Source organism: Lepus europaeus, chromosome 16, assembly GCF_033115175.1.
Source record: "Lepus europaeus isolate LE1 chromosome 16, mLepTim1.pri, whole genome shotgun sequence".
In the NCBI taxonomy this organism is placed as follows: Eukaryota; Metazoa; Chordata; class Mammalia; order Lagomorpha; family Leporidae; genus Lepus; species Lepus europaeus.
In genome coordinates, this window is record NC_084842.1 from 75845761 (window position 1) to 75872127 (window position 26367).

Below are 26367 nucleotides of genomic sequence, written 5' to 3' on the forward strand. Positions count from 1 at the left end.
AAAAATAGCCAAGAAAAAAGTCGTATTTATGGCTTTTAGCAGGAATATGCATACATATATTAGGATATAAAGACAAATGCATATAAAAACAGACAAAACAGACCAGAGAAGCACATTAAATTGTTTGAACTCTTAGTTCTAGAGAAATGGCTTGAAATTGAGAATCATGTTTTATTTCCTATCCCTTAATGTACATTTTTTTTTTTTTTTTTGGACAGGCAGAGTGGATAGTGAGAGAGAGAGACAGAGAGAAAGGTCTTCCTTTTTGCCGTTGGTTCATCCTCCAATGGCCGCCGCGGCCGGCGCACCGCGCTGATCTGAAGCCAGGGGCCAGGTGCTTCTCCTGGTCTCCCGGGCCATAGCAGAGAGCTGGCCTGGAAGAGGGGCAACTGGGATAGAATCCGGCGCCCCAACTGGGACTAGAACCCGGTGTGCCAGCGCCGCAAGGCGGAGGATTAGCCTGTTAAGCCACGGCGCCGGCCTAATGTACATTTTTATGGTTAAATATATTAATGCAATATGCAGTTTCTAAATAAATGAAATTTTATCCCTTTTCTTTCAAAATTAACTAGAACTGGATAAGCACATGTTTAATGTTATATATGATCAACTAAATGACTATGACAATAAATATTGCAAAAGAGAAAGTAATAATGTCCAAATGAAAGCTGTGAGACAAAATGATACAATTTTCCTATTTCCAAATGTGTAATAAATATCAATGCACATACGCTACAATAGCCAGAATTCGAGAAAGCAGTGAAACCTTTAGGAAGACAAACCCAATGCTCTGATCCCCAAGAAAAGATGTGCTTAGCTGATGTGCTTACAGTAACCGAAGAGACTTCAATCCATCGAAGGTTCGAGGAGGAATACATCTCAGACGGTTATAACTAAGAATTCTGAAAGCATACAAATGCCAATTTGTTTAATTCTGGAATCCAAAAATGTCCAAATGTCATTTTTAAAATAAAACATTACAGAAAAGTGTTATTTGAGCATCTTGCAAATTAAGAATATTTGCACATACATACAATTTTAAAATTCTTTGTATTGTATTTTTAATACAACATATTTATTTCCTAAATATAACATAGAACATCTTCCTCTGCCTATGCTGCCAGCATTGGTGCCTCAAACAGTTCCTCTCTGAGGTGTCTTTCCCTAGAATCCTGTACACTAATTCCACCAAAAATGTCAATTAATCGTTGTTTCTGTTGTAGAATTCAATATTTTCTGTACTATTTGCAAATGTTTGTTTACTGAGGCTTTATTTGTTTCTTCCAAAGATAATTTATGTTCTGTGATGGCAGAGACTGCTTTGTTCCCCAAGATCTCTATGCAGCACCAAGAAAATGCATCTTGTCCCACAACTAACAGACCCTCAGCCCACACTGCCACACTCACAGAGTCAGGAGCTGGGTCATGTTGCTGAAGCTCTGATTTGAAAGGGTGCTTATTCTGTTGTTACTCAGGTCTCTGAAAGAGAAGAGAAAGAGATGGAGCTGCTATGAACCAAAACGGAAAATCAGCGACGCTGATAAGGAGATGCCTTCTTGTGTGCCGTTCTAGAAGTATAGCAGGCACTTAGCTGTGGTGTGACAACAGCAATACACAGGAGCACCCTCTGGGATAGACTGCAATGTCGTTTCCAGTTATTCACAGCCTGCTCTGTTGAAATTAGGTGGGACCACATGGCTTCCTTCATCCAGAGAAGCATAGGCCCAGTGGTCAGTCTCAAGTTAGAGCAAAAGTTTCAGAGTTCATTTTCTTATATCCCCCTGTTTCTTGTCCTCAAGACCACGATGTTCCAGAGAGAGCTCTCTTGGAGCCAGGCAGATCACATTTTATGGGTGACAAATGAACCCCTGTTATACAAGGTCCCATCAGGCCCACATACTTTTTCCTCATTGATACACACGCTCACTGTACTCAAATTTGGCAACTCAAAGGACTCTTGATGTAATTATATTATTCCCCAATGCCACCACTAAAACACTGTGCTCTACCCATGGCTGAGTCACTGGCACACTGTAGGTCCAAAATAAATATCTGTTTAATGCATATTTATTGAGAGGTGATTTTTACCAATATATAATGACTATTTGCAACTATAATTTGTACAGTGGGACACAAGTTGTAATCCATAAGCTTGATCTTACTTTCATATATACACACTAATATATTATTATATAATAACAGTCACCAATATGTACATTAACTATATATAAAACCACCATATATATTTACTATTTTTTGTGAAGTAGAACACATGAATAAATGGAAGATTCAGCAAAGCTCAGGTTTATCCATTCCTCTATTAAGATGTCAAAATATCAGTAAAACACAATGTAAAATTGTGAAAATCCTGGGAGGCTTGCATAATTTTAAAATCTATCTTTGTAGTTACTAAAGAACTAAACATGTGTGTATTAAAAGTTACTTGCAAGATTTGTATGATAGTGACTGGTAAAACCATTTCTGGATTCACAAATTCTTACTTTCCACTTCTAGCTGATTTAAAATAATCACATACTGCAGCAAATGGGATTCTACTAGAGTGAACCTTTGGAAATTGACATAATGTAATGGTTTATTTAACAGAATAAATGTATTTAATCAGTTCTTACTGCTATCAAATAAATAGCAGCTGAATAAGGCATCTCTGAAGATAGCTTTCCATTAATTTATTTAATCATTAGCAGTTTGAATAGAGGTGTTTGAGATTTTTCATATTTTTCAGAAAATCTGAAGATGATCAACTGCATTTTGAATAGCTTCAATGTACCTAGATAAAGCTCGTTTTAGATATATAACATTTTCTGCTACTTAGGTTTCTAGAATTCACTAATTAGCTATATACCTTCTAATTCAAGGAACACTAACAATCTTGTACCTATTCTACCTATATTTACTCTAAAATCAGATAACTTTGAACTAATTATAAGATATATTCCATTAACATCTATGATCTGTTTGCCAATATTTTAGTATTCCCCAAAACTTTGTCAATCAAAAATGTAGTATTACATGCAACAAGGTTTATCTATGTTTTTATATTGAACATACACTAGGTCTAATGCTTGAATCTTATAGATGGTCAAAATTGTTTATATTAATGAAAAAGGAGATGCTATTTTAGGAGGATGTCATATCAAGCAAAATACCAATATTCTAAAACATACTCAGAATGTCAGTATCTATGTCATTTACCTAAAAAGGATATAAATATTTATGAACTTTACAAGGTGAATTTTTTTTTATTTATTATTTTTTACAGGCAGAGTGGACAGTGAGAGAGAGAGACAGAGAGAAAGGTCGATTTTAATATTAGAAGCTCATCCCTTGCTTAAAATGCTTGTTATGAGAAATTAAAACTTAATAAATTAAAGTCATAAGATACATCCAGTTAATTTATTTACACCTAGAACCATGTGCTTAAACTCAAGAATAAAGGCATTGTCTACAATCTTTCTTTCCACAGTTTATCATAAAATTACCCATTTTGTTACCAACAGAAATATGTAGTTTTATCATGTTTCTGTAATTCTCTAGCTACTTATAAGTTATTGTATTCATGCCACTTAGAATACAGGAGACCCATCTCCTAAGACACTGCACCTCTTGATTGAAATTCAATGAAGTTGGAACCACTGACCCAGAACAGCAAGGAGTATGGACAGGGCACCTAACTCTAAATGATTTATATTATCTCAAAGGCTGACTAATCTCCGCCCCTTTCCATCCCCATTTTCATGAAATAGATTAAGTCAGATTGCAAACTCTTAAATGTTACTCACATAAGTGTTAAATGTTTGTAGTTGGAGAGTTCCTTGGGAAGGAGAGTAAATTGGTTCCCATCCAGATATCTAAAAACAAAAAAATATTATCTTACAATAAAGTAACAATGGTATATAATAAAATAAGTGAATGATATTTCACTTTTAACTGAAGCATAGAACCACTTGGCAACTGTTGCTTTAAAATGGCATGCTCCTAGCTGGGATTGTTACTTAAGAGAAGTAAAGAGAAAAGCAAAGTGATCTGGTCTAGAAGAATGCTCTGTGGGCCGCTTAGGCTAAATTATAAAACCAAGGAAAGAAGGGTGAGGCCAGTTCTTCATGGTTTATGTAAGAAACTAAGGCCATCGTTTGTCATTAGTGTATTAACAAGAAGGTTTCTTCATTAAATAATATTTCCAGTCAGTCTTGTTTGCTTGTGTTTATGTGGAGACAATGCCATGAAATTTGTTAACTGGTAACAAAACTTTGCTGTTGTAGCCAAGACCAATCTTCACTGCCTTGGTGTGCATCAACACATTTGGCAAAAACAAAGGACCCTTTAAGGAGACATATGGGGATTGCAACATAACTAAGTTTATGTTAAAAAATATTTAAAAATAATTTTTATATCTACTTGGTAATAATTTTAAGTTTCATGGAATGTCACAATATTTCTCCAGGACACAAATGTAGCAAATATATATTTGCAAAAAAAAAAAAATCAAATAACTACTTGTAAAAAATTTCCTTTCTTATTGGAATTTGAAGAATAACTAGAAAATAAACAGGCTTTGGATCAACTGGCAAGATCTAAAAAATAAATGAATGCTTTAGGTTATATTTATGATGTCACAAAATGAAATAAATTTCCTTTCCCTCCAAGGCTGTTCTTCCCAAGACTATAGCTGTTAGAGCAAAAATGTCTTTTAGCAACCCCAGCCATCTCGCTATACATGTGCCTACAACCAGCTCTGTCATGTTGGACATGTGGACCTTCCCACTTGGCCAGTGTTGTGACCAAGCTTGGGATTCCAGCTTGACATTGGTATTTTTCTGAATATACAGGAATAGATAAGAAGTTGCCTAAGATAATAATCCCTTTACAATGTATCAAAGTGAAAAGTTATATAAAAGGCATATAAGATCAAAATGTATAATGAATATTTGATTGAGAATCAGGCATATGTTACAAATTCATATTCCTCTTCTCCTTCGTTCGTCTGGCTAAGTTTTCTTCTTACCACTAGAGGGAAGCATTATTCCATCTACTGCAAAACTTTCCCTTTATCCTAGGAAACTTTACAGTAGAAGGCCATAAAAATTCAGAACATACGCTCTGTTTATATATAAAATAATTCTAAGGGGGGATATGTGGAACAGATTGAAAATAATAGATGCCATTTGTTTAACCTTGTCCACCATGTACACAGTTATTTTTGCAAAATTCTCTAATAAAAGAATAGACATATGATTTTTTTTTTCTCAAACATGCATATATATTACAGGTGAGAAAGATCGTGCTGACTTGGCAAGGTTCTAAGATTAACCTCTTTGGCAGGTAAAATTCAACTATATAAGAGATAAGTCAATATTTTCTTCATCTTTATAGCACACACTTTATTAGGAAAAAATACTACTTGTCAATGACTTATAGTGAAACAGGTTGAAAATGCAACTATCTATGAAAATTATCTGTATTGTTCTGCTTATAGCAGCTCAGCTCACAATAGATAAAATATGAAATCAACCCAGATGTCTATCATCTGATGACTGGACAAACATATTGTGGTATGTACTTGATGGAATACTATTCAGTTGCAAAAAAAAAATTGAAATCCTTTCTCAAGAAAATGGATGCAACTGGAGACCATTATGCTTACTGAAATAAGCTGGTCCCACAGACTTACCCCTCAGGGTGAAGCTAAAAACTTGCCATGGGACACCAAATCCTATTTAGCTAGGTGGCACTAATCCCATCTTATGTGATAAAGTGATCATATTAAGTATGGAGCTGATCATATAGATAGGACCATAAGTCAAAGGGATCACATAAATAAGACCAAGTGCCTGGTAGTAACAATAGGTAGAATTACAAAGGAGAGAAAGTTCCAACACAGGAAGCAGTCCACACAGCAGACTCACTGAATGAGATACGCCCTAAACAGCACTCTGACCTCATAATCAGCCCCTGATCTGACTGAAAATACCATGAGAGCATTTCAGGCATGGAAAACCAAGACATAGTGGCAAAAACGGTTCTGCATGAAAGATCTCTGTGAGTGAGACCCCAGTGGAAAGAAGGGGTCATCAAAAAAGGATGTACTTTTCTCTGAAGGGAGGAGAGAACTTCCACTTTTCATATGACCTTGTCTAAAAACCGATGGAGTTTGTGGACTCAAAAGGCTTCCATAGCCTTGGCAGCTCGTGTCAAGAGCCTCGGGTCATCACTGATGTCATAAATAAGAGTGTCACTTGCTAAATGAACAATAGGATTGTTGTTGATTGCACTTGCTCCCCATGTTGTACCTGTATCTTTAATGAGGTGTACTATGAAAATTAATGGTAAAACTTGTCTTCAAACTGTACTTTATACTTGGTGTGTCTGTGTGGGTGCAAATAGTTGAAATCTCTACTTAGTATAGAGTTGGTATAAAGTCAATTAAGAATGAATCTTAATGGAAAATGAAATGGGAGAGGGAGTGGGAGGTGGGATGGGAGTTGTGTGGGAGGGCAGGAATGGGGGGAAGAAACACTATATCCCTAAAAGCTGTACATATGAAATTTGTATTCATTAAATAAAAACCTTAAAAAAAAGAAATAAGCCAGTCCTCAAAAGACAAATATCATGTTTTCCCTGATTTGTGGAACTAAATACAGAGTACAAAAATGTCAAATATATGAGTGAAATGGACATTTTGAGATTTGATTATTGTTTATAGCCCTTGTCTATACTCTTGAGGGAACATGATTTTTCTTTGTTCTGTTTTAATTATTTGTTACAGAGTTACAGAGAGAGAGGGGGGAGGCAGAGAGAGGTCTTCCATCCATTATTTTATTCCCCAAATGGCTGCAATGACCGGAGCTGGGTCAATCCAAAGCCAGCAGACAGGAGCTTCTTCTGGTCTCCCCTGTGGGTGCAGGGGCCCATGCACGTGAGCCATTTTTACTGCCTTCCCCAGGCCATTAGAAGAGGGCTGGATCAGAAGAGGAGCAGCCTGGACACAAACAGGCACCTACATGGGATGCTGGCACCACAGGCAGAGGTTTAGCCTACCTTGCCACAGTATCAGCCCCAGAACAGTGGTTTTTCTACATACTACTTGTTCAATTTTTTATTTAGTGGAGAGTTAAGCTTGTGATTATAAAGTAAATAGAATATATGTCATTGTAAAAAAAGCATAAGAAAAGGAAGAGGAGGGAGGTTTGGAGTGAAAGAGGGTAAGGTGGGAAGTATCATTATTCCCTTAAAACTGTATATAAAAAATACATGAAATGTGTTCCCTTTACATAAATTTTTAAGTTAAAACAAAAAAAGACACAACTATTTGACATGAGAAACTTGTAGATGGGATAGAGTACATGATTCAAGCAGGATGTGGGAATGGGCCAATGAACACAGAGGAAATATAGCATAAAGATGACCTCAGTGGTAGGCTCCTCACTGGCATATTCCTCCATACAGAACACTCTGCAGACATGCTATGGTGTCCTAGCCTCCCAACAGGGGAGGAATGGGGCCCCATATGAGCTTTTGGAAGGAAAACATACTTAGATAGGAATTAAGTATTTATACATGAACCTATAAAACAACATTTACAAATAAAGATTGGTAGTGAGAAACTGCACACTTTACAGCAGCTCAAATCTGAGAGAGAGATTCTATGCACAATTGCTAGGATTGTGCCTTCTTACTTTAATGGCTCCATTTAGGACCAAAGTAAGATTCACAGAATTGCACATATTTTGAAAATAAGTGGCACGGACACTGAAGTGGCATCTTTTGGAACTTCATTACCTATGTTGGTGTATACTGCCAAAGTTTGTCAGTGCTGCTCATTTGGAATACTTGCATGCATTTGCATGAATTATAGTACACATCTGCATGAATTATACTTGGATTCAAATCACTATTGATCCATAGCTCCATATAAACAAACAATAAACAGAGGCAAATGGCTCAATTGGGTTCCTGTCAAGCATTTGCACACTGTATATTAGCTTAGAGATAAAGGAATGGGATGAATGAGGCATGCATGCATCATTACTCTGCAGCTTATTCTCTGATTTATTCTATTCTGCATTTGTAGCGGAACACAGCTAGGGGAATGTATCTCTTTTTAAAGTCTAGGATATGCAAGTTTCTTCCACATCCCAGGGAAGTATGTATCCCACACCGACATGCAGGTAAAGAACAATGAACTATATGGGAATATTTTAGACTCCATAAATAAACTAAAAAATAGCATTTCCTGAAGTGCATTAGATGAAGCATCAGTCTTGCAAGATAACTCCAGCTGAAAAGGGTGATAGGTACAAATAAATGGGGGGACTACCTTGTATTTTATCATCCTCTCTGCACCGTGCACCTTAGCATAATAGAGGACTGAGAAATCCCATGGTGAAAAAATAAGAAAACACATAAAACCAGCAATTCCCAAGGTTTTCTGAACTAAGTTTTGTATTATTTACTTACAATTTTACATGCTATTAATTCAGTGTCTGTGCGATGAAATTTGCAAATAGAATTCTAGAGCTATTTGTGTGATCTCCATTTCCCCTTGGGATGTAAAACATTAACTATCAAGGAAACGGATAGATAAGCTGTACTTACAACTCTGTGACATCTCTTGGAATTCCTTTCGGCAAGATTTTCAGGCCCTTGTTGCTACATCGGACTACTGTATCCAGACAAGTACACTCCGTAGGACAGCGAGAAAGTGGGGAGCAACTATTGTCATCATTTCCTAAAGTGCCAGAGGAAATATAAAAAGAACCCATATTTGTGGATTTGAGGGTGCTGGAAGGGATTTTATGATTTTAGATTAATTTAACAAACACAAGAGTCTTGATCCAAATGATTACTAATTTAGACAGCGTTAAGTATTTACAAATCGATATCAGACATTCTATATATCACTGTTTTCAGACTGTTAGGTGTAAAATTCTAGAAATTAGTTTAAAATTAGTATTGCCAACACAATATTTATTTGTTCAGTTACTTACACAAATTTACTTTTAATTAGGAGGTAAACATAAATACAACTATAGTGTAAAGAGATGTAATGAATTAGATTACTGTAAAATGTTGATCAGAATTTGCATGGACCCCTAATTTTAAAATAAAGAGCTTCAATTAGCTCTCCATTCACTGGCAATAATAATTGAACTTGCTCTACCTACTTGATAGTGCTATTAGGAGAATCAAATGCAATGATATGGGGAGAACATTAAAATGTGAAAACTATTGTGTTTGTCAGATTTACTAGCATGTCTGTTTTATGTCAATTGCTTTTCTCATTTGAAAATGATGGTTCCTAAAAGAGATATCTAGGAAATAAAGAAAAGTTAAAACAAAGTTATATAAATAGTACTGATCACAAGTTGGAAACAGTGAAATCTAAAACACTGAGAAACACACAGTACGTAGACTCATTGTGAAAGGGCGGTCTACGAAAGCCAGTGTCCAATGTCCAAGCCGAAGAAAACAATAAAGCAGAACAAAAGGTACACAATCACTGTAGGATGGTGCGACTACATCTGGCACACAGAACAGCCACGTGAATGACCGAGGAGCATGCACTCGGCAAGTGTCTCTTACCGTCGTCACAAGTGAAGTCCTGAATGGCCACGTCCTGGATGGGGATTTCTTTGAGGAAGTACGGCTTTTGGCATCGAGGATTTCCTGTGACAATTCGCTTTTTCCGGAGCCACTCTCCCAGCCAAGCCAGGTGGCAGTTACAGTTAAAAGGATTGGCCAAGAGGTTTCTAATGTCACATGCAAACAAGCACAGGGTAATTCAGTGTTTTCTTATTTCTCAAGAAGCCAGGCTACCATTTTTAAACACCATTTCTCTCAGAACGATTCCTATTTACTATTTGAACTCCTTTCCTCATCCTCATACTCAATTACATGCAACACATGTTATGCATTTTTCACTAAAATATTTGCATCTGGAACCAAGCAATAATAATAGCAACGCTTTCACATAAGAGAATTGCAAAAATTTTATGCAAAAATTAAATGAAGGCAGCAATTTAGGGCTTATGCAGTGAATCCTGATAGATATCTCATTTAGAAATAAATTTGTCAGAAATCTCACTTGCTGTCAAACTTCCCTGCACTGATAATGCAGTAATTTAATATAAAGATGAAGGCTGATTACCTTATATTATTGAGTTTAACCTGACAACAGCTATTTCATTAATTTGTCATCTGAAAATTTCCATCTCTTATTTGCTCCAGAGAATAGGTTTCCCATCTAAACTGACAGCTGAGTTGATTAAATGCCAGTTATAAAAATGAATTTACTTCTACAAATCTCAATACTTTTGGCATCTTACCACTTCAGCACAAACCTATTGACAATCCCATTATTTATAAACATGCCATCTTTAATATGCACAAATTAGTCACTCAATGTAAAATGTCACATTTTATGTGGAAAGAGGATTAAGTACTTTACTGATGGGTGGATGGTTCCCTTATATTATTTCTTCAATGACTCGAGCTATGTTAAACTGCTTTTTATTCTTTCTAACCATTGTTACTCCTCTGCTACTGACTAAGATTAGTATATCTGGATGCCACCATCACCAAGAAATCATATTAGTTATAAGATTAATAATTTTCAACATTGCCTTTTAGATACTGACATGTGAGAGGCCTGAAATACATTGTTTGGGAATTTTTTTTTTTTTTAGACACTGAGTTCTGTCTATAGACCTACAAATATTCTTTGTTTTCCAGCTGTCTACATAAAATATCTTCTTGGACAGGCTCAATCTATTTCTTCAATATTTTCCTAATATCATGGTAAATGCCCTCTAGTGAACAGCTTTTATTGTTGGTCTGGTCATCCTAATGTATCTCCTGTCATTGTGAATGATCCTTTTGAGCATAGTTTGTGGGCAATAACCCTATCAATTCTGTTTTTATGACACTTACACTGAAAAGACTCCAATGTTAGAACACTGGGGAAAACAATCTATAATATTTCTCTCATTTGTGGCACTACCAAGTTATGATAATTTTAAAATTTAGAAATTAAGATATATCATTGATCATATTACCATAAAAAAACTGACTAAAAATTATTAAAATTTCATGAGATAGTAGTTAATACTTCTAGAAAAGTTAAAAATAGATATAACATGAACAAATTTGTCCTTTTGAAAATATTTAAACCCCAATCACATTTTTATGAAATGCCCAATACAGAATTAAAATACTATTAATAAGAGTTGCAAATATAATATATTAGATTAAGTAACATATGAATACAGACTATCATTTTTATACTTACAGAGTAGATAAAGAATGAAGGGTATCAAATGCCCCTGGTGCAATAGTAGTAATCTGATTATCATATAAAGAAAGCAAACGCACAGAACCAAGTCCTATAAAACTGTCATTCCCAACACAGCTTATTCGATTACTTCTCAACATCCTAAGAGAAGAAAGAGGATATTGTTATGGAAACAAAGCATCCAGCAATCAATTTTGCCTATTCGAGGATCAAAATAATCCCACTTTGCAAATATACAGAACTCATTGCTTTTTTTTTTTTTTTTAATGTTCTCTTGTCATTAGGAATTGCTGTGGCTATATACTGCGAACATTCTGTAAGAATGAAGTGTATAGAATTGTCAATGATCAAAACTCTGTTACAAAAGGCACGATGAACATCAGCAAGGATTTACAAGCCCACGATGAGGGTAGAACACTTTCCTTGGATGCTAGAATTGTGTTTTCATGATTACATGATGTCCTAGCTCACCTACAGCTTCCTGACTCCTTGGAGCCTTGTGACTTGTGCAGTCAGGGTAGTGTGACATTTGAGGTCGAACAGAAAGGAGGCAGAAAAGAATCAACAGCAACTGAGTGCCTGTTGGGAACTTAGCTACTGAGGCAATGTTGAACAGGAGTAATGGGAGCCAACTTTGATGCAGTAGTCATAAAACATGCTCAAAGTAATTCATTTATGAAAATTAATTCAATGCTTTAAGTTAGAATTTTAAAATAGGGAACAGACCCAAATTCCAGTTGCCTACCATGACAGTGAAACAGGTTTACCTTGGAAAAATTCTGACCATTTTAAGTCATTGCCACTAAAAGGATTCACACTGTTCTCATGTCATCATCACTGTTCAACTTTTGGCCCAGTTCTTAACTGTTTGTTGAGAACTGTGTATTTGTGGAGCTCAGAAGTGGAACAAAAACCTTCCAAAAATCCCATGTACAAATGAATAGCTACCATAAATCTTACACAAAATTCCCTAATTTATATTTTCCAAACATGGCTTGACCAGCCTGCTAGTAATGACTATAGAAAAGAGAGCTAAAAGAAAATGAACAATCATGTTTAAATTCCTAGCTTGAGGTCGGCGCTGTGGTGTAGTGGGTGAGGCTGCTACCTGCAGTGCCAGCATCTCATATGGGGTACCGGTTCAAGTCCTGCTGTGGCCGGGGAGAGCCGTGGAAGATGGCCTGAGTCCTTGGGCCCCTGCATCCATGTGGGAGACCTGGATGAAGTTCTTGGCTCCTGATTTCAGACTGGTGTGCAGCTCTAGCCATTGCAGCCATCTGGAGACTGAACCAGTGGATGAAGACCTCTCTCTCTCCCTCTCTCTCTCTCTCTCTCTCTCTCTCTCTCTCTCCTTTGCCGCTCTGTAACTCTGCCTTTCCAATAAACATATAAATAAATCTTTCAAAAAATAAAATTCTAGCTTGCCTTATAATAAGTAAAAAACAGAAGCTTTTGCATTCTGCTGAGTCACAGATAAGAAGAAACAATCATTCCTTCTTTTCAAGGTATTGTTTTATGTTAGGAAACAAATGCTCAACAGAGAAGTGTTCCTATCAGTACTCTCCTTTGCCAGAAGAAATAAAGAGTGCTGGGTCTTAATCTTGGAGTCATGGAACCCTGGGAGAAGTTGAAGAAAAACTTTGTTCCGCAGGAAACACACACACACACACACACATCAAATTTAGCTGCAATTTCAGGGATTTCCTCAAAGACTTGCAGAAATTTATCTATCGATCTATCAATCTATCTATCTATCTATCTATCTATCTATCTATCTATCCTATGATGTAGCCTACAAATTCTAAACGGCTAAGTTTAGAAAAGCACAGGCATTTACTGTCAAAATCTTCTAAGCTCCAGGCTGAAAGTACGTGAAAGAACAGCTACGCCCAGATGCACCTACTCTGATACTGTGAATCTTCCAAGTGTGGCTCTGAACTGCTCTATGATGCTTGTTGTGGCACAGCTGGATAAAGAAGACAGCCAGTGGATGCCTGTCTCAGGTACTAAAACATAAGTGGCACAAAAACATCCATGGAAACACAATAAATGGGGAAAGCTGATTATAGAGAATTCTTAGGGCAAAGCCTATGCATGTACTAGCAAGGAGAAACGTGTGTTTTGATAAGCTTCCCAGGGTAGTGTTATGGATTGAACGCTGTGTCTCTCCCAAATTCACACGCTTCATGAAGCACTAACACCCAGTGTCACTGCTTTTGGAAAGAGGGCATCAAGGGAGGCAATTAAGAGTAAGTGTGGTCACAAGGTGGGGCTCCATTCTGATAGGGCTTCCATCCTTACAAGAAAAGGAAGAGGCACTAGAGAGATCCTGGAGTCTGCCCACGAGCTCACAGAGGAAAGGGCGTGTGAGCACAGTGAGAAGACCATATACATATACAGACCAGGAAGACAGTACTCAGCACAGGTCCACACAGGCAGCACCCTGGCTTCACACTTCTGGCCCCCAGCATGGTAAAGAAATAGGTTTCTGCATTTAAGCTAGATGGTCTGTAGTATCTTCTTACAGCAGCCCAAGCAGAATAACACAGGTGCAGTTACAGCCTTCTCCTCTGCTCCCATGAAAGGGACTAGGTTCCAGGAACTGCTGACCTCGAAAAGGGAGGCTTGTGCTTATTGCAGGATGTGCAAGCTACTGAGTTTCCCGATAGAGCTCGGTTGGGGGGTTGAGGGGGAAGGTTAGATGCAGTCATCCATGGTACACCTTCTCTGCTCTCTTCTATACAATACTCCTTGGCATCCCTCCCATTAAAGGGCTGAAGAGATATTTACACATCTCATTGATGGCATTCCATGTTAGCCCATAGGAGAGGTCTGCAAGTCTCCGGCTGGTCCTGCTGGGTGGCTTGGTTCAGGCTATCAGCAGACAAAGTTGTGCTCCTAGGTCAGAGTTTCTCTGGTTGGATTTGAACTTGTGATGCCATTCACACATATGCCAGGCTGGAGGAATTCCATTCTCACACAGCATGTCAGAAAGAGTGCGCAACAGATGCCTTCAGCCGTCAGCACGTGCTTCTCAGTGTTTAGGGGAAATAAGCAGCCCAGACCCTGCCCCTCTGCAATTGCCAAGCAGTATCTCTTGGTTACAAACAGTTTCCTTCACGACTTCCAGAAGATTGTTCGGTTTGTCTCTATTCCAATATTTTGATTACCACTTTTGTCTAACGTAATTGTATACTTAAAAATAAATAAAAAATCTGCATTGTAGAAAATTCAAGCAGTACAAAAGTGATTGTGGTGACTATTCCATCTAATCCCCACCTTCCTTGGCCAACAACCTCTTGGAAACAGTTATGATCTCTGTTTTCCAACCCTCCTACCCTTAAGTAAGTAGACATGACCCTCAGCATGTCTTTTTTGAGAGATATAGTAACCGCAGGCCACTGGCCAGTGCCTATTCTTTGTTGAGACTTTGTATGGGTATACAAAGGGAGTCCCCAGATGAACAGATTGTGTTACTCTGCCATAGCATGCAGTAGATGTTGGAGCACTGAGATCTTGGGTCAAGAGAGAGGATAAGATGGAGGTGCTTGAAGAAAAGATAAAGGATGGCTGTTCTGAGGCAGAACTGGGAAGCCAGATTTGTACAAGCAAATGCGTGCACTGCTGGGGAGACAGTGGCCAGGAGGACGTTCCTGATCGTTTGCTAACAACATATGGAGATGAGAATTACAGTAAGTGGGCATTGACAAAATGTGTTTGGTGTGTGTGTGTGTGTGTGTGTGTGAGAGAGAGAGAGAGAGAGAGAGAGAGAGAGAGAGACAGACAGAGAGACAGAGAGACACAGAGAGAGAGACAGAGAGAGGAGAAAGACACACAGCAGGAGAGGGAGGGAGAGACAGAGAAAAAGTAAGTAGGAAATGTCCACCCCCTCCCCCAGCCAGGGTTATAATGAACAATAAACTCCAACCTTTGGTGGAAGAACTGCAATGAAAATAAGAATACTTACAGGGTTTTGAGGCTTTCCAATCCCTTGAACATCTTATGCTGGACGTTTTCCAGACGATTACTTGTGAGAAGTATTTCATTTACACCAGAAGCGCCTTCAAAGGCTCCTTCCTCGATATCTGTGATCTTATTGTTGCTGAAGTTGCTAAATAAAAATTGTTGAAACAAGGATTTTCAAACAGTTTTTTCTTAACATTGAGGGTACTGAACATATTTTTTTTGTTGTCTGCTGTTGACTGAAGTCATCTACTATCTCTAAGCTTTTGATTGCCCGGCACTGCCCAGGCTCTGAAAGGACAACACGTCCCTATTTTCTCAAAACAAATGGACAATACTACTATTAAGGAGCGTCCATGGTAAAATACAAACAAACCAGGGCTGGTGCTGTGGCATAGCGGGTAAAGCCACTGCCTGCAGTGCTGGCATCCCATATGGGTGCCAGTTCAAGTTCCAGTGGCTCCTCTTCTGATCCAGCTCTCTGCTACGGCCTGGGAAAGTAGTGGAAGATGGCCCAAGTGCTTGGGTCCATGCACCTACATGGGAGATCTGGAAGACCCTCCTGGCTCCTGGCTTCGGATCTGCCCAGCTCCGGCTATTGCGGCCATCTGGAGAGTGAACCAGCAGATGAAAGACCTCTCTTTCTCTTCCTCTGCCTCTCTGTAATTCTGCCTCTCAAATAAATAAATAAATCTTAAAAAAACTCCATAAAGTAACAGCCTGATCCATATCAAAATGAACTGCAAGTGTCCCCAGGAATACAAAATCCTCGCGGTCCATCACAGTTTCCCATGTGGGTAGCAAAGAAACAGTACTCGAGCCATCATCTGCTGCTTCCCAGGATGCACTTGAGTAGGAAGCTGAATAGGAAGCAGAGGTGAGTCTGAATCCCACAAACTCCAATATGGGATGCTGGTACCCCAAGTGAGGCTCAGTCTACTGTAGCACAAATGTTCTCCCTTTCATTTGTTTCTTGAGAGGAAGGGAGGGTTGGGAGGAGAGGAAAAGGAAGAGGGACAGTGGGAGAAACTGAATCCTGCTGCTCATTCATTTTCCAAAAGCCCACAACAGCTGGCACTGGGCCTGGCTGAAGCCAGGATGCAAGAATTCACCTTGGTCTCCTACATGAGCAGCAGGAACCCAACCACTTGACCCATCACTTCCGCATCTCAAGCCTATACTAGCAGGAAACTAAAGTCAGGAGACAAAGCCAGACATTGAACCCGGGTATCTCAACTGACTGAAATATGCACCTATGGTATTTAGAGTGCACTGGAAATGAACTTCAATGACTTTATTCTTAGGCCAAATTCCCATGTATTAATATGTTAAAACAACTATATTAACTCTCAGTATTTTGTACGATACCAAATACTAAAATGCTTGCCCAAAAGACAAGAGTACCCGGTTGAGGTAACAGCTTTTTCTGCAAGCTTTTTCATCCTCCTCACTGCTCACTCCAAGCCCAAGAGTGACCCCCAAACAATAATCATGTCTCTATATAGTTTTATTCCCCTGAGAGCATTATACATAGTAACTGTTCAATAAATGTTGTTGCCTTAAAAATCATCTTATAGCATTTAGCATTAGGGAAAAAATAAGGCAACTGAGACCTCAGAGATCCTTTGATAGGCAGCATGTCTTAGTGGTCAAGTGCATAGGCAGTGGATTCAACGTGTGCTGCCACTCACAGTCTTTGTAACTGTGGGTCAGGTACAAATACGAATACAGATATCTTGGAAGAATGACTCCCTCTTCCCTCTGACCTTGCCTCATACGTGGAGAGTGTTCCACGGCCTGATACTCCTGTCCCCTCTTCTGACTCTCCCCTGCTCCTTCTCAGGCATACGCAATACTTGGCAGGGTGTTGATGCTACTGCTGAGCTTATGAACTTCTTTTAAAATACGAATTGTGGGCATGTAACACAGATGTGCTATCAAGCTAGTTTACCAATCATTAATTTTGACTATCTTCTAATGAAAGTTTAATGAAGCAAAAGTCAAATAGTTGACATGAAGGCTCTGAAAGAGAAATAACAGCATGATTTGGGGAATAGAAAAGGAAGTTACTAAATATACTGAATCCAAATAAATGTGCTTAGATGGCTGGATTCCTATTGCGACCACATAAGAGACCAGCTGTCTGAGATAAAGGAAGACATCCAGACTCTGCTATAGAAAACGGGAGTTGTCATTGTTTAAACAACTCGTAGATAAGCTCAGAGAGTGCCCTGCGTTCGTGTCACAGCGAGTCAGATGGGAATTTCTATAGAGTTTTCATATTTTCCAATTTCTCAAGAAACCTAAATTAAACTATAAAAGGACAGACAACAACAAAATACTAGCAAGATTTGAAAAGTAGATGAAAAACGACTTACATTTTTCGTAATTGAGGCAGTTTCTTAAAGATTCCTGTAGCTTCCAACACTGTGAATTCATTATTATTGAGACGCCTGGTGGGGGGTGGAGGCAGGCAGAGAAAGAACAGGAAGCTTTCATTACCAACAGTGAGGAAGGAATTAAATTTCATTTCTCACACTGATTTATTTATCATCTACATCAATATATATTTTATGTTATTTAATGATAACTATAAAGTAAAACACATCACAGAAGATTTGTAGAAAGTACTGATATTTGTCTTATTTTATTCAGATATTAATTATCAACATAAAATATATTAGGAAACAGTATGGAAAACCAATACTCAAAACCAGCTCTCATTTAGTAATTTCTAGAACAAGGTTCCTCAACACTTTTTACTACTACCCTAAGAAGCATTAGAAATGTTTTCCTCATCACACGCTCTGTAACATTTTTAAACACAGCTTTATTGAACTGACATCTAATTCACGTCCTCTAATGCTCACCCATTTAAAATAAACAATCCTGCAGTCTCCAGTAGAGTCAGGAATAGTGCAACGATTTCTGTTATCTAATTCCAAAATATTTTCACCTTCCCTAAAAAAACCACATAATCACTACCAAGGGTTCGCTTCCTCATCAGCTCAGGCTTGGCAATTGTGCATTTACTTTCTGTCTGTATTGATTTTGATTTTCCTATTCTAGATATTTCATATGAATGGAATCATACAAAATGTGGCATTTTGTGTCTGGTTTCTTTTCTCTTTGTATAATGCTTTAAAAGTTTACTGGTGTGGCAGCACACTCCATTGCTTTGTTGTCTTTGAATCATATTCCACCAAGTGGACTGAGTTCTGTTTGTCCACGTAGCAGTTGGTAGAATTTATGCTGCTTCCACTTTTTGATAATTGTAAATTATGCTACTGTGAACAGGGGCACACACGTTTTTGTGTGGATAAGTGTTTTCAATTTAAGGTGCAGATGACAAGAACCTTGGGTGATTACTGACGCCATAAATAAGAGTGTCAATTGTTAAATCAACAATGGGAGTCACTGTGCACCTACTCCCCATGTAGGATCTCTGTCCTTAATGTGTCCTTAATTAACAGTAAAACTACTACTCAAACAGTACTCTATACTTTGCGTGTCTGTGTGGGTGCAGTCTGTTGCAATCTTTACTTAGTATATACTGAGTTGATCTTCTGTATATACAGATAATTGAAAATGAATCTTGATGAAGAATGGGATGGGAGAGGGAGTGGGAGATGGCATGGTTGCAGGTGGGAGGGAGCTTATGGGTGCGGGAAAGCTGCTATAATCCAAAAGTTGTACTTTGGAAACTTATATTTATTAAATAAAAGTTGAAAAAAAAAGATGCAAACTGTTTTCCAAAGGGGCTATACCATTTTACATTCACACCAGCAATGTATGAGAGCTCTAATTTCTCCCATTTGTTACTGTCATTTTTGTTTTGTTTTGTTTTCAATAGCCATTTCAGTGAGTGTGAATTGGTTTTCACTGTTTCTTTGATTTAGATTTCCCTAATGACTGGTGATGGCAAATATTATTTCATATATTTATAGGCCAATAGATACATGTATATCTACTTTGGAGAAATATCCATACAAAAATCTGATCACTTTTTAATTGGGTAATGTACCTTTTTCACATGTAACAGTTCTCCAAATATTCTAAATGCAAATCCTTCATCAGATACACACTTTTCAAGTTTTCTTCCTAGTGCTGATATTTATATGTGTGATTTTTAAAAAGTACTTATTTCTTAAAACACATCTACAACCCTAGATGAAGGTTAATTGCAGGCTAGTCCCAACCATAATTCTTGATTGTAAAAAAGCTTATTTAAGGTGATACCATGTGAGAACATATTTTTATTGTTTGTAGTATTATCAGAAATAAAAATAAGCCCTATATGGCTATAAAAATATAGTCTGGGATTTTCATTACATGATCTCCATGTAAAAATTATGGAGCTCTTATCAAATAGCTTCATGAACAAGAGTAAAAAAGCATCACTTAAAAGTACAAAGTAGCTTCTGTTAATTCTTTTAAAGTCATCACTTTGTTTTTCGTTATTGAAATTGCTTAAAATTCACGAAGATACAGGCATAAATACAGGCATCGTAGGAGACAAACTGTAGCACACAATCCTCATCAGCAAGGGGCTGCCATGTCCGTGAAGACAGAAGGATTACACTGGCACAAAGAGACAACCAACTCTGCAAAGCAGGAACTGACAAATACCAGATGGTGCCATGCATACACATTGCTAAGATGTTCAGAAAATGATGAGGTTTACCTAGTTTTACTGTTGATTTTTCTGAACACTAACATTAAAGTGCTTCCTTTTGTAAATAAAGTCAGTAAAGGCAAACCATGCATGGACATAGAGTCTAGAAATGATTCTGTAGACATTTTAGCACCTCGTATGCACAAGGTCCTATGTTAATATTGTGAATGTGAATCTGATCACACCCTGTCTTTTTCACTTTTCCTGCTAAGCTATTCTTTGTACTTTAATTACTGATAATCTCAAATCCTTCCGCCTATGAGACACTGAAGAAGTAAAGATAGAAAGACTCCCTAATTAGATTCATAATGAATAAGATTCTAAATGGTGACCATAAATCTACTTTATTTGGTTACTGTAAGGAGTAAATATGTTAAAATCAGGGAGGACATGTGGCACAGGTGGGTAAGGCACCAATTGTGATGTCTGTCTCTCATCAAGTCCTGGCTACTCAGCTTTCTATCCAACGCCCCACTAATGTTCCCAGGAAGCAGGATGATGGATCAAGCACTTGAGTTCCTGCCACCCATATGGGAAGCCTGGAGGAAGTTCCTGGGACCTGGCTTTGGCCTAACACAGGCCTGGCTGTTGCAGCCATTTGGAGAGTGAAACACTAGATGGAAGGTCTGTGTCTGTTTATCTGCCTCTCTCTCTCTCTCTCTCTCTCTCTCTCTGTCACTCTGCCTTTCAAATAAGTAAAACAAATAAATCATTCAAAAAAGAATATGTTTTAAAATCCATTAAGTGCTTAGAAAGGGTTTTTGTATATACAATACCCAATAAATAAATAAATATCAGATAAACTCCAGTATTATTAGCATTAAGTTCTTACTGCATGTTGTGAATTAAATATCTTGCAAGTGTATGTTTGTATAAAATGATAAACTAAGGTGGCATGTAATATGGACTGCCCTGTACGAAGAAGAGTTAGGCCAATGTGATAAGTGTTAATTAAAATTAATATCTGGAGATTAAAAGTGGCAACACAAAATTCCTGTGCTGTCCTGCTCTCAGTCCTTCCCCTGGAGCAGGGCTTTGCTGGGGATGAACTTACAGCTCTGCAGTGTACTGGGGGATGTGGTCTGGGATTTTGCTGAGCTTTTGATTGGAGCAGTCTACTGTGGTCCCCTCACAGCGGCACTTTTCAGGGCAGGCCAAGTCTGCAAAGCAGTCTCCACTTAATTTTGATCGGTAATCTTCTGTACCTATTGAGGATTCAAGCCAAAAACGGAGGCTGAGTCTGACGGTTTGAACGTTCATTAGTTTACAGGAGGAAAAGTGCAAGATAACTATAGATTATGCAACAGGGAGACAACTTAGGGGATTTTGGTCAATGGATGTCAGGAGAGGGTTAAAAGAAAGGCTTGGAATTTTCTGGAAAAAAAGAGTGGCCAGATTCACACGACAGGAAAACATTAACAAAGTTGAGCTTTTCACAGCCGTACTTTCTGCTGATCCAGTTCTGAGCCATGCTAGCCTGGTTCACAGCGAATCACACAATCGCTATCAATCGTTTTGTTCTGAGTCAAGAATTGCAACTGTATCCAGTAAATTGACACATTCCTGTATTGTCATGGCAAATTAGGGCTTTTGAGGCAGATAGATCATACTCAGGTTTTTAAATTTTATATGGACTTTTATCATTCTCTCCCTCTCACATAATCTGCAGAAATGCCTAAAAAAAAGCCCTTTTTTTTTTATTTTGATTTTATAAAGAGACAAGTAAATCCTGATTTAAGCCTCAGCAGCTTGTCATGCTGTAGAAAGCTGCGTGACGTTCCATGGTGCTTGACGGAACCATGTTTTACTCATACCTCGCAACCACATGGTTAGATCAAGCACAACAGAAAATCTCGCTACATTATCACTACACCAACCACTAGGCCAAAGGTAAGACCAAGAGGAAAGATGAAGGGAGGTAGGAGAAAAGCTACAGACGTTCTGGAAATGTAATACTGTTTACATGACATGCATTCTTCCCGCAGAATGGTTATGACCATAGTAAGAGTATTACTACCGAAGATTTCCTGGAAACACAAAGAAGGGGCTATACTGAAAGGTGCCTCCACCATTCCTCAGAACTGCAGATGGAAACAACAGCTTTCGGGAACAACATCCAGGAAGAAGTTGAAGGTGAGCTACAAGGACAACAGAGAAGCTCAAAAGATCTGTGGTTTCTTCTTGATTAAAAAGGCTCAAAGACCAAGACTAAAAGAAGGTACATCAGGATTGAAATGGGAGGATTTTTGTTTCAGACCAGACACTTTTACTTACAGCCCAAATGGTGAATTCCTGCAAAGTAAAGATCCCCAAGAAGGGAGGAAAGACAGAGTAATCCCAATTAAGGTTAATACACAAATATATCAAACTAAGTTCTCTTTCTTTACTATGCAATTATAGGAAGACAGCATGGTATGATGAGAACTGTCATGCTTTGCAAAATTTTATAATAATTTTTTGAGGCATGAAGGTCTTACAAGAAAAGCAACAGCATAAAAGATGCATGGTACAAATTAAGTTCTTGTCGATTTCTCTGAAAGATGAACTCTCTGCAAGACAGATTTTCTTTTGAGTTATCACTGCAATATTCAGAATGCCATATAGAACGGTAGTAGGCAAGTACACATGTAAAAGTGAATGAGAAACTAATCACGGAGACTCTCAAGGACTATCATGACCACATCTGGATTAATCTCTAGGTTGTGGCATACAAGCTTTTTAATGGTCTTTCCAATTTATAAATAATGTCACTTAGTGGAAATGAAATCAGAATCTCCTATGAAGTTTGCAATGCTGAACATAATAGTTTCATCATACTTGGCAGTTAATGCCATGGTATTTAGGAGGATCAGTTTTATTCTGGCTTATGCTTTAGTTCAAAGTGAAATAAGAGTAACAGAGTGTGAGTCACATATACACGGTTTATCTTCCAGTTCAAATTATCTGCATGTGCTGTAAAGACAATAATGTTTATTTTATGGTGGTTCTTTAGGTAGGTTCAAGTTTCAATTAGAATGTTGAAACAAAAGTACATATGGGAGACCCAAAGAATTCTTCTGTGTCCAAGCTTCTACAGTGATTATTTTAAATTATGCAAATCAAATGATAAGAAATTAAAAATTAACACATAGTGTTACCTAAAGATACTTTCTAAAACCCATTTTGGTGGTTATCAAAAGAGTAGAGAACCTTATTAGATTTTATGAAAAGAATCTGGTTTTTGTTTTTATTTTACAGATTGGAGACATTAATTTCTGAACTACTAATGAAGTATATTTGAATAGCTTGAGTAATTTGGTAACAGTTACATTAACTGTGTTAACATCTGTACGTAAATAAAATCAATGTTTTGCTCTTTATGTGAACAGGGGCTCTGCTGTTCAGAAGCAAATGTCATCAGATAATTTTCCACTTAATGGTTGGGTTAGAAATGTATTTCAAATATTCCCAATGAAAGCTAATGATTTCAGGATGCCATTGTTACTCAGTTAATATAATATATGAAACATTATCCATCATTCAAGGTCAAAATAAGTAATATAACTAAATAAATTTATAACTAAATTATCAAACTTATAGTTCAATAATGACAAGCAATAAATATCTCTTTAAAATAGACACCATATCCAGAGGTCTTCTTAAGTACCTAAGTATGGTTTCACACACTAACACTGCAGGAATATATTCTCAATTATAACTCCTAAAATATGATACAGTACAAGATATACCCAGGAGATGGTAAATTTAGCCAATCAATACTTAACATTTTTATATAATGGCTTTAAACAAACAAGTCAAGAAGCATTTTACACAGTTGGCAAGCAAGGAGAAAATAAGTAACGAAACAATTTAAAGAGCTAGCTCTAGAATCATCAGTCATGACAGTGTTAAGTGATAAAACAGTGCAATTATTTGTATTAGAAACATTTCATTCATCTGCCTGAATTATTCAAGGCATTTAGTGCCCAAGAACTTCAAAAGGCTTCATTATGGACATCGATTTGCTTTTCGTGGAGTTACAAAGCAACTCCTGATATGTGCAATAATGTAAAGTCACTAATATAAAGAACAAGTACACACAAATCAGTAGGAAGCTGCTGCTTTAAATAAACAATGAAGCAAAAGAAATGCAAAAAGTAAACTTAAAAAAAATTTAAGCCTCATGATTTGAAATGCAACTCTGATTCCATGTAGAACTAGCTCTTTGACAACAGAAAGGTCTCTGTCTTTAAAAACAGCTCAGTAAGCTATATTTTAAAAACAGGTTGACAGATCAGATATACAATGTAAGGGAAAAAATGATTGAAGTAGAGAGCCATAGGTTCAAACATTTTAGCTACTGTGAGAAATTTTAAGTAATGTGCCAAACTGAAAGGGAGAGAAGAAAAGGTGGGAGTTTAATAATATATACATTTAACATCAGAAGCTGCATGCAAAGGTCAGCTTTTCAGGAAACAGCTACAAGTGATCTATACATAGTCAATCTATCTATAGAGTATCCACTGTACTTCAAAAGCATGCATAACAAGTTTTAGAAGCTATGTTTTATAAGGTGAGCAAAGGGTTTCTGCAGTTAGTCCTACCACCGAGCAAAACCTACCTGGAATGAAATACTGTTCTTTAGCTAAATAAAAAAAAGAGAAAAAAAATAGAAGATGCACCTGAATGTCAGCAAGCAGAGATATGAGTTATATTAGATTAAGAATGGACTAAAGTTACTATAGGTAACTTAATGAAAAACATTTATTCACAGCAGTGGCTGAAGTACAACAATGAACAGGGAGAAGTAAATATCCACAGACAATAATCAACTTGGTTTTGATATCAGCTTTTTATATGAGTTAACTGCTGAAAGTAAATTATGCCTGGAATAGTTAGATAGCATACTACCAAATATATATAGAATGTATTCTATCATAAGAAAATAGAAAATATTAGATCAATGGCAATTTTCACTGATGTAAACTTTCTAGTTAATATTAATATAAAGTATTGATTTTTCATAAATAAAGGTAATATTCCAAAAATGTTAAAAGATGGCCTTTTGGCTAAAAAAATAAGGTACCCTCATAGTCCTATTCAAAACCAGAGATTGCCTAATAAAAGTGCACTCAGAATGAGAAGCAAGAAATCAGGAGGTTTCCCCTCTCCAACCCCTTATTGGGCCTGAGGAAAAGCACATAAACAAACCTCAGTTCAATTTCTGAAGAAATGAAAACATGACCGATTACTTTAAGCTGGTCCATACAGAAAGTACAACAAACACAAGACTTATAACATACTTTAAGGGCATTCTGAATTGGCTAAAAGGCCCTTGTTAAGTTTGAACCCTAGAACATAGTATGAAGTATCCAGGTATCTTTTTAAATTGGCCAATAGCCTATTTCAACTTCTGGATATGATGTTAAAAATATTACATATAAAAGTGCTATATGAGTGGTGTTTACAATTCTCTTTCCTCCTGGGCAGAGGAAAACTATGATTCTATAATGTTGAAAAATCAGTACAAGGCCAGCTGCTTTTGGTAGCTCTCACATAGCCACTGTTTTTGTTCACAGGGGAAATGTCACAGGCAATAAGAAATTACCTGAACAACGGAATTTCTTGCTTTTGATCTGTCCGATTCTTTTGTTCGCCAGACGGCGGGGGCTGGTGCAGCGGGCACCACTGGTCTCAATGGGGTTGGTATGGAGATAATCCGCCAGCCACTTCAGATGGCAGTCACAAATGAAGGGGTTCTGGGCCAAATGCCTTTCAGAAACACACAGAACCATTTTGTACACGACTTGCCATGACACTCAGCTCCCACATTCAGAGTGAAAATGATACTCATCCAATTTGAACCAAATCATGTATACATACATGGTTTGAATGGCCCGGAGAGGAGAAAATGTCCCCTTGGCGATGGTCTGAAGCTTGTTGTCATACAAGGAGAGAAGGTTCAAGTTGTGGAGATCCTGAAAAGCATCTACCCGAAGGCAGTTTATCTTGTTGGCATTCAATAATCTGTTTGATCAAATAGTTGCAGAATTAAAGTGCAGCATCTCATTAACTCACCTGCAAGATTTTGTCCTTCTTGAGAAAAGCCAAGCAAGAAATAAAACTTTTTGAATCTTAAAATAAAATGATAACTTTAACTATTTAGATAATGCAGTCTGGAGATTTGGGGTTTACCAGGTAAAGCTAAGAGCCATGAGTAAAATGAACTTAAATCTAGTAGCACTTCTATATTTATTCAACAGAACTCATTGCACATCTTTTCTAGAAGGCACAGAGATGGAATTGTAGACAGGGGTGTGTTTGATTCAGCTTGGTTAAAAACACCCTAAAAACAGCCGGCGCCGCGGCTCACTAGGCTAATCCTTCACCTTGCGGCACCGGCACCCCGAGTTCTAGTCCCGGTTGGGGCGCTGGATTCTGT

The 26367-nt window shown here is 37.6% G+C and overlaps 1 protein-coding gene across 2 annotated transcripts in view; it reads right to left on the minus strand.

Annotated features, from left to right (window-relative positions):
* SLIT2 (slit guidance ligand 2) overlaps positions 1 to 26367 on the minus strand; it is a 388499-nt gene that overhangs the window by 62151 nt on the left and 299981 nt on the right. The window contains exons 13-24 of one of the 2 annotated variants that reach the window (XM_062212659.1): positions 25809 to 25952; positions 25534 to 25697; positions 24547 to 24570; positions 21001 to 21151; positions 17650 to 17724; positions 15276 to 15419; positions 11306 to 11449; positions 9601 to 9767; positions 8614 to 8746; positions 3801 to 3869; positions 1408 to 1479; positions 831 to 902 (exon numbers count right to left, since the gene is read on the minus strand). In XM_062212659.1, the coding sequence (XP_062068643.1) occupies positions 831 to 902; positions 1408 to 1479; positions 3801 to 3869; positions 8614 to 8746; positions 9601 to 9767; positions 11306 to 11449; positions 15276 to 15419; positions 17650 to 17724; positions 21001 to 21151; positions 24547 to 24570; positions 25534 to 25697; positions 25809 to 25952 (1359 nt within the window). The remainder of the gene's footprint in view (positions 1 to 830; positions 903 to 1407; positions 1480 to 3800; positions 3870 to 8613; positions 8747 to 9600; positions 9768 to 11305; positions 11450 to 15275; positions 15420 to 17649; positions 17725 to 21000; positions 21152 to 24546; positions 24571 to 25533; positions 25698 to 25808; positions 25953 to 26367) is intronic. The other variant, XM_062212660.1, reaches the window with a different exon arrangement.